The 8513-nt window shown below is 42.1% G+C and overlaps 1 protein-coding gene across 1 annotated transcript; it reads left to right on the plus strand.

Moving 5' to 3' along the window:
* The first annotated feature begins 940 nt into the window (after positions 1 to 940).
* Positions 941 to 6037, plus strand: gpr12 (G protein-coupled receptor 12). Its single transcript, XM_053488028.1, has 2 exons — positions 941 to 1129; positions 4992 to 6037. The coding sequence occupies exon 2, from the start codon at positions 5004 to 5006 to the stop codon at positions 6027 to 6029; it is 1026 nt and encodes a 341-aa protein (XP_053344003.1). The 5' UTR covers positions 941 to 1129; positions 4992 to 5003; the 3' UTR covers positions 6030 to 6037.
* Positions 6038 to 8513: the final 2476 nt, after the last annotated feature.

Genomic DNA, 8513 nt, shown 5'->3' on the forward strand with positions numbered 1-8513 from the left:
GTATGGAATGAAATGTTGCATGAAGTATAAGTACGGTTTGTCCTACTAGAGACTAAAAATCTTAGCACACTGTGTGAGAATAAATGAATAAGTGAATGAATGAATGAATGAATGCTTATCCTTTATATTTAGTCTTTCAGTTGCCAGATTTTAAAGAAGGACTAGAATATAAATAAATGTTTCTATATAAAAAAGGGTTATAAAAGGTTAATTATTATTATATTATTATAGATTAAAAGTTTCAAGACACAATATAAAATGAATAAATTAGTAAATGCTTGCTTATCCTATATGCTTAGTCATAGGTTGCCAGATTGCATAGAAAGCCTAGTATATGAATGAAAGTTCTAAGAAAGATTTGCATGAATATTAGAAATCCTAAAGTTTTAGCACCATGTGTGAGAATGAATGAATGAATGCGTACCCTATATGCTTAGCCCTGGGGTTGCCAGATCGCACAGAAAGACGAAATAAATGTTTCTTTCTATATGAATGAAAGGTCTAAGAAGTTTTTGCAGGAGGGTTTGCATGTATCTTACAAATCTTAATAAAAAATTTTTTAAAATCATATTGTGCGAGAATGAAAGAACAGTTCCAATCCCAAAAAATTTACAATATACACAGTCCGGGGTTGCCAGATTGGTCGATTACGCAAATTATTACGTGCGAATAATCATACATCTATTTCCTTTTCTTACGCACAGGCTAAATTTAATTTCTTTTAATTTCTAATTGAATTTAATATCATTAAAACATATTTAAATTGTGATCAATATAGGTGAAACAGGAAAACAAATCTGGCAACCCTACACAAGCATCATTCCGTGTTTCTGCGACCTTTAGAGAGCTTGGTTGTGATTTTATTTCTCTCCCCAACGCAGCATTCCGTGTGTCCGTGTGTGTGTGTGTGAGGAGGAGGAGGAGGAGGAGGGATCCGGTTTCTCTCGCGCTCGCGCACGAAGGACGCTCCTGCGAGGATGCTCGTGCAGCGGCTTGCGCTCGCGCATGCAGCCCGGTGATAAACGAGCGCGCTTTTTTTTTTTGCGGCACCGCCGCCGAGGGGACATGGACACGCAACAAGGTCGCGAGCGCGCTTGAATCGCGTGCCCTCGACCTCCAGGATTTCAAGGTACAGTACGACTTATTTCTTATTTTCTTACATGAGGATTTTAAAGGTCAGGTGTTTTTTTTTAAGACGATGCATGCATGCATGGGTGGCTGTATGGATGGATGATCTAAAGGCTACATCCCAAACATCAGAACAGCATCCTACTGCATGCACTAAACAGGCCAGAAATAATCTATGCACACATTGTCATGATTATTTGTTTTACCATTAAAAAGGTTTATGCATGAACAAGGCTTAAAAATGTCAATTAAATAAAAATAATAATAATTGTGCTGTAAGAGCATATCTAAAATCTCACTGATGCTGGCTGTGACAGAGCAGTGCCATCTTCAGTGATTTTTTTATTTATTATTTATTTAATTGCTGCACCATATCAGCATCAAGGCTTCTCTTTACAGTCTACATCATAAAATCATAGAAACATACAACAAAGTTAGCAATCCCCATGGTTTCTGTGTAATCAGAAAGAGATAATAAAAATCATTATATATAAAGCGTGTGTGTGTGTGTGTATATATATATATATATATATATATAGAGAGAGAGAGAGAGACCATGCGGTGGCATGGTGGCGTAATGTTTAGCCCTGTCGCCTCGCGCCTCCAGGGCCTGGGTTCGAGACCCGCCTCAGGTCTCTATGCATGGAGTTTTCATGGTCTCCCTGTGGGTTCCCTCCAGGTATTCCAGTTTCCTCCCACAGTTCAGAGACATACAGATTAGACTGATCTGCATTCCCAAATTGCCCATAGTGTGTAAATGAGTGTGTATGTGTGTGCCCTGTGATGGACTGGCACCCCGTCCAGGGTGTACCCCGCCTCATGCTCTCAGTCTCCTGTGATAGGTTCCAGGCCCCATCAGTGACGCTGTATACGATGTAGGACATGAGATTTAAAATGAAATGAAGGTGTATCTCATGCATCAAGATCAGGGCTGAAACTAGGATGTAATTCTGAGTGAGGTCCCAGCTGCAATGATGTGCCCTAGTATGATATGATATGATATAATATAATATAATATAATATAATATAATATAATATAATATAATATAATATAATACAAGGCTGAATCAGGCTATCATTGTTAAAAGCGCTATACAAATAAAATTGAACTGAAAAAATGGAACTGTCTCCAGGTGATCACCCTTCAGAGCAGTTTGTAGGATTCTTTAAACCTGTACCAGGGAACTGATTATGTATTAAAGAACAGGGCAGATTTTATTAATATTAATTAATATTAACATGACAAACTTTCAGGTTAAAAGCTCTACATGACATATGCCACCGCATTATGTTCTTAATTTTTTTATCCGTTTGTTCACAAAATGCAGTTAAAACAGGTTAAATATAAAATATGAGAAACTCTGTTTCTCTGCTTTTTAAAACGATCTAGTTCTGTCACAAATTAAGCTTGTTAACATTTCTAGTAACTGCATTCTTATTTGGTTTCTGTAAAAGCACCTTTTGAATCTGTAGACCTCTGTGTCGTTGTATCTAGATCCAGCCATAATGAAAACGTCAGTACAAAAGATTGTATATTAGAATGCAAATGGATAAAACAAATAATTGTGGTTAGTTGTTCCATCACCTCATTCATGCAAAATATTTTGCGCTTGTATGATCCATGTGATCAGCTCAAAAGTTTAGTAAGGATGCGATTTTCAATGTGCGATTTTATCAATTAATCGGAAAACCCTCATTTTTAAAAATCTCAAAAAGTAGGTTTTCCTTTCATTTTTAAAATTTTTTAAAAGTAACGATGCACCAAAAAAAAAACTAAAACTGGCCTGGCGTTGAGTGTTTATTTATAGCCAGCTGTGGAGCCTGTGGCTTTATCCGATCAGCAGTGTGGATTAGACTACTTGATATAAGCTACGAGAAAGGTAAAATAAATGAATAAAATAAAATAACCAAAGCCTAAACTACTGAGGTCCAGACTTTGGTGTCCTAGTTATAATGAAGCATGTGACCAGGATGAAATAACAACAAACTGGGAAATGATTTGCATTTCTTTATGTACTTCATGTTGCCCTAGGGGTATAAAAGGGGTAACTTTTATTTTGAACTTGTAGTTGTGTGGACTGAACCATACAGTATATGAAAGGAAAACTGGTCCAGATGACGGAGGTCGAGGGTGACTGTGACTTCTTGCATGCATCATGCATGCTGTCTCTCGGGGCTTCAGCCAGGGCTTTATCGTTCCATAGAGACTATTTATACGTGTCATAACATTTCCTTTATAATGAGATGTGTTAAAGTTCAACTGTTTCAAATTAAAATTAGGGATAGTTTGCAATATTACCTTTTCTTCAGAACTATTTCTTGAGACTACATTAAAAAAAAAATAAATGAAAGTCTGGCTCTTTGGAAGCAAAATAGAATAAAATGAGGGAGGGGGTGTCAAGACTTTTGCACAGTACTGTATATTAAATCGAATAAGGTCCAACCATGCTCAACTTTTAACAATTTTCTCATTTGGAAATGTGATTGTACCAGAGATTAGTGTTCTGCAGTCAAGAGCGCTAGATGAAAAGGTCTATTATAATGGCATAATGGTGTTAAGATTAATATAATTAACTGACAGCAAGACCAAGAGTAAAAAGTGATATTTGTACAACATTAGTAATGCTTTCAGAAAGCCTGTTAATGATGATGATGATAAGAACACGAGACTTTTATTTGCATAGTGTTCACTTTCCTCACTGAATACAGTTTTGTAGGACTGCAAATTTTAGTCTCCAAATCACGTCTTAGAAACATTAAACTACTACTACTGATAATAATAATCATCATCATAATAATAATAATAATACATGTCTGAGCAGAATTAACAATTCACCCTCTTTTAGGTTCCAAAACAGGAGATCTATATTCCATATATGTGGATTGTACCTAGGCAAGGGTTCGATTCCCGCTCTCCCTGTGCTTGGCGGGTTTGCTCTGAGTAAACAGGTTTTCTCCCACTGTCCAAAGACATGCCCTCACTCATCTTCCATACTGCTTTATCTTGTATTCAGGGTCACAGGGACCTGGAGCCTATCCCAGGAGACTTATGGCACGAGGCGGGGTACACCCTGCATCGGGCATAGATTAAACACCCCTGTGTGTGTATCTCACACACAGACAATTCACACACTACAGGCAATTTAGGGAACGCCAATTAGCCTAACCTAACCTGCATGTCTTTGGACTGTGGGAGGAAACCAGAGTACCCGGAGGAAACCCACCAAGGGGAGAACATGCAAACTCCATGCACATAGAGACGGGAATCGAGCCTGGCCGGGAATCGAACCGATTCAAGGCGACAGTGCTAACTTAATGTGTGTGTGCTTGTGTGCCCTGCAGTAGATTGACACCCTGTCCAGAGCGTACCCCAAGTTCCCCAGGAATAGGTTTCATCTTCTCGTTTTTGTCTCATCAGTAAATAAATTCTACTGCTTCACATGAAGTGTTCCCTCTGTAGAGACAAAATAATTAGTTTTTTCACAGCCTTTATGATTTCTTGCCCTCTGGGAGAACCTAATATACAAACTTTTATTTTAGTTATTTCAGACACGGGTGTCATGGCATGTCAGACATGGGGAGACGGGTGTCCAGTGTGCGTGTGCAAACAAAAATGTGAGAAACAAAACATTCCCTGCTTTTCCTCCTTTTTTCTCCGGCTTGTTGCTCACCTCTATTGTTCTCTGGTGGAGCATGACTTAGGAGTAGCTCATTTACAACCGATGAAAAGACGCAGTCTGAGGTGTATTTCAGCAGGAGCATTATTACACACACTTTGGGGAGCTCTGACACAATTGTAAACCTGTTAAAAGTTTTCCGCCCGTGTCAGTCATTTAAAAAATGAAACGTGTGTTTTCTTTCAGACGGGAGGCACAATGAGCGAGCAGGTGTCGGTCACCCCGAATTGGCTGAACCCTGACCCCAGCTGGGTCAGCAGTGGTGGCGGGAGCAGTGAGAACCTGACGGCTGGAACGCCTCCTCCGGCCGCTGTTTTACGCCCGGAGTCTTCTGCTGAGCTGCTGGTGAACCCGTGGGATATTGTCCTGTGCACGTCGGGAACCCTGATAGCTTGCGAGAACGCCCTGGTGGTCCTAGTGATCTGGCAGAACCCGGCTCTGCGTGCTCCCATGTTCCTGCTGATCGGTAGCCTAGCGCTGGCTGACCTGCTAGCCGGCGTGGGACTGGTGCTCCACTTCACCTTTGCCTATCTGCTGCACTCGGACTCGGCCCAGCTGCTCACGATCGGCCTGGTGGTGGCCTCGTTCTCTGCCTCTGTCTTCAGTTTGCTGGCCATCACCATCGATCGCTACCTTTCGCTGTATTACGCACTCACGTACAACTCGGAGCGCACGGCTGCCTTCACTTACACCATGCTGGTGCTGCTGTGGGGCGCGTCCCTGTGCCTTGGTCTGCTACCCGTCACGGGGGTAAACTGCCTGAGTCAGGAGGACGCCTGCAGCGTGGTGCGGCCGCTCACAAAAAACAATGTTGCTGTCCTGTCGGTGTCCTTCCTGCTGCTGTTCGGGCTCATGCTGCAGCTCTACGTGCAAATCTGCAAGATCGTAATGCGGCATGCGCACCAGATCGCCGTGCAGCACCACTTCCTGGCTGCCACGCCACATTACGTCACGACGCGCAAAGGGGTCTCTACGCTCGCCATCATCCTGGGAACGTTTGCCGCGTGCTGGATGCCTTTCACCGTCTACTCGCTTGTTGCCGACTACACCTACCCTCCGCTGTACACCTACGCCACGCTGGTTCCCGCCACCTACAACTCCATCATCAACCCCGTCATCTACGCCTTCCGCAACCAAGAGATCCAGAAGGCGCTCTGGATGGTGTGCTGCGGCTGCATCCCGGCCAGCGTGGCACAGCGGGCACGGACGCCCAGCGATGTCTGACGTACACGTCTCCCTGGATTTGCATGCAGGTGTGAGACAAGGAAACATACGCGTGGCCCTTCTTTTACACGTCTTCCCCTTAATGTTATGTAACTTGACGACCACTGCCACATGGCCTTTTCTCCCCGTCACACCGGTGCCACCAAACTGCCACCAAAGCCGCCTACCTAGTCACGGCAAGCGTCTGTACATAAAATGTAGATAAACTTGCTGTCGTAAACAACGCGAGCTCCTTCGAAAGGCCTCGGCGGCATCTCTCAGTGAGGGAAGAGGCTGAGACGAGGGGCCTTGCTCTTCCCTGCTGCATTCTGAACGTGTGCTGAAAACCAAGCAGCCACGGGGAGCTAAAAATAGCCGAGGCGCTCGCTGATCCGTGCCTCGCGTCATCCGGTGGAGAGAAAAGCGGCGCCCATCTTGCTTTATCCTGCTCGTGGGATTTTTATTTATTTATTTATTTATTTATTTAGTGATCCAAATGTGCCCGAATGTCCTCCAAATCAGAAGACCATAAAGAGCTAACAGGAATCCCCTGAATGAAACCCGTTGATGCCTTTATTTCGATTTCTTGCCACAGATTGACTAGCAGCGGTTTCCTCCAGCATGAAGCGCAGAGGCTGGAATCAACTCGGATGGATGCGAAGTGTATCAGTGGTGTATGGATGGAAGGGGGAGGGGTTCGTTTTTGAATGAATGTACGCATATGTAATTTGTTTACTTCACTGATCTAGTATCGGATTTTCGAACGCCCTTTGTTTTTTTGCCCTTCACGCCTAACTTCCAGCTGAGCTTCAGTCTCCAAACTCAAACACCAAAAGCGAACAAATTAATTGACACGAATCGGCAATTACTTGAAGTGTTTTCATTGAAATATACATCTAATCAGGGCTCAGTTCTCGAGGGCTGCTGAACAAAACACAGGAATAGCTTAATCACCCTTGACACCTGCTCAATGTGAAGGATTCACCTGACTGAAGTGAAAGTGAGCAGCTGATGATCCAGTAACCCGGTGTAACGATCCATCCAATAACGGAAAGCTCAAAGCACTTTTGTAAGTCACTCTGGATAAGAGTTTCTGCCAAACACCATAATGTAAATGTAAATGATGAGGAAGATAAAGAGAGAAACCACAGGCGCAGCTTCATAGATAAGAACCAACACTGACGTTTGATAATAAGTAAAGAGATGACATGATAGAATAATGTGCTTGTGGAAATTAACTAATGGCGACTTTCCAAGAAAGAGCTTGGCTAGGCTGCTGTCGCAGAAATCGTGAAGCAGGACAGATCGCGCCAGTTGTCCAATTTTTACAATTTCTAAATTCTGCCCTTTTTTTCCGCACTCGAGCTATAACGCTCAATATCCATAAAATCACTGAGGAACTGTTTTCTAAAAACAGATGATTTGTGTAGAAATCTATCTCTCGGTCTGAAACGAAATATTTATGTTACTTAAACACTTTCAAAAAAAATTTATATTGTATTTAAATATGTTCAAGTCAAACCGGGACTTCTCGTGCTGAATAACAGAACACAGTTATGAGAAAAACTTCCTTTATTTCTCTATATAATCCCCTGTTACACTTATGCACTTATCCCAGTGTTTCACTACTGCTTGGATACCATCAATGTAGAAAGTTTTCTCAGACTGCCATTATGCTTCACATCTGAAACACTGGCCTCCCAGGAACTCCTTTAATGGCTCAAACATGTGAAGGCTTGAAGCAAGTTAGGACTGTAGAAAGTGGTGTTGGTGAATGCTTGTTTGTACAGTTCCCACAGATAGACGCGCAAGCTGGCGACAAGTTATATATTTATTTTTAATCCCGGTTTGGCTTGAACGCCCCACATTGCCGCATGAATATACTTTGTAAAAACTTAAAATGGAGAATCCTAAAGAATCTTAGGCTTGTTCACCTGGGGTATAAATCTTCTACAACAAATAACATTTCCATACCCGTATTTAAGTGTAGGCACACATCTTATTCGAACGTGACAACACTGGCCTCCCAGGAACTCCTTTAATGGTGATAAAAATGCATTGAGACTCTGGTCCCAGTTACTAACACTGTACAGACTTTACAGTCGGTGTACAGACCGAGAGAATTTATAACGACTTTAACTCGTGGGTGTTTCGATAATCTTAACCATCCCAGGAATGAGGTTTTAAGCATTTAGAAACCACAGTCATTAGCATGATGCTAATCAGTGTACACATTTTGCGCTATAGCTCCAGTGCAAAAAAAAACAAACAAACACTATACTGCAATGTTTTTATTGTCCCTATATTTGTAGAAAAAAAAAAAAAATTTCATAGTCCATTTTATTCCCAGAATCACATTTTAATCGTGCTTTTCCGCGCTAAGGTCAGACTCCACGAGCAAGCAATAACCACGTTCTGAGCGTTTCACAAAAACGATAGCAATATTCCAACAGCAATAACAGCTTCGTCCAGCAAATCAGAAATATCACCACGGCTAACGGCGCT

This window comes from Clarias gariepinus, chromosome 26 (assembly GCF_024256425.1).
Source record: "Clarias gariepinus isolate MV-2021 ecotype Netherlands chromosome 26, CGAR_prim_01v2, whole genome shotgun sequence".
NCBI lineage: Eukaryota > Metazoa > Chordata > Actinopteri > Siluriformes > Clariidae > Clarias > Clarias gariepinus.

Excerpts from the sequence above, each read along its gene's own strand:
- gpr12 (XM_053488028.1), top strand. The coding sequence starts at position 5,004 with ATGAGCGAGCAGGTGTCGGTCACCCCGAATTGGCTGAACCCTGACCCC.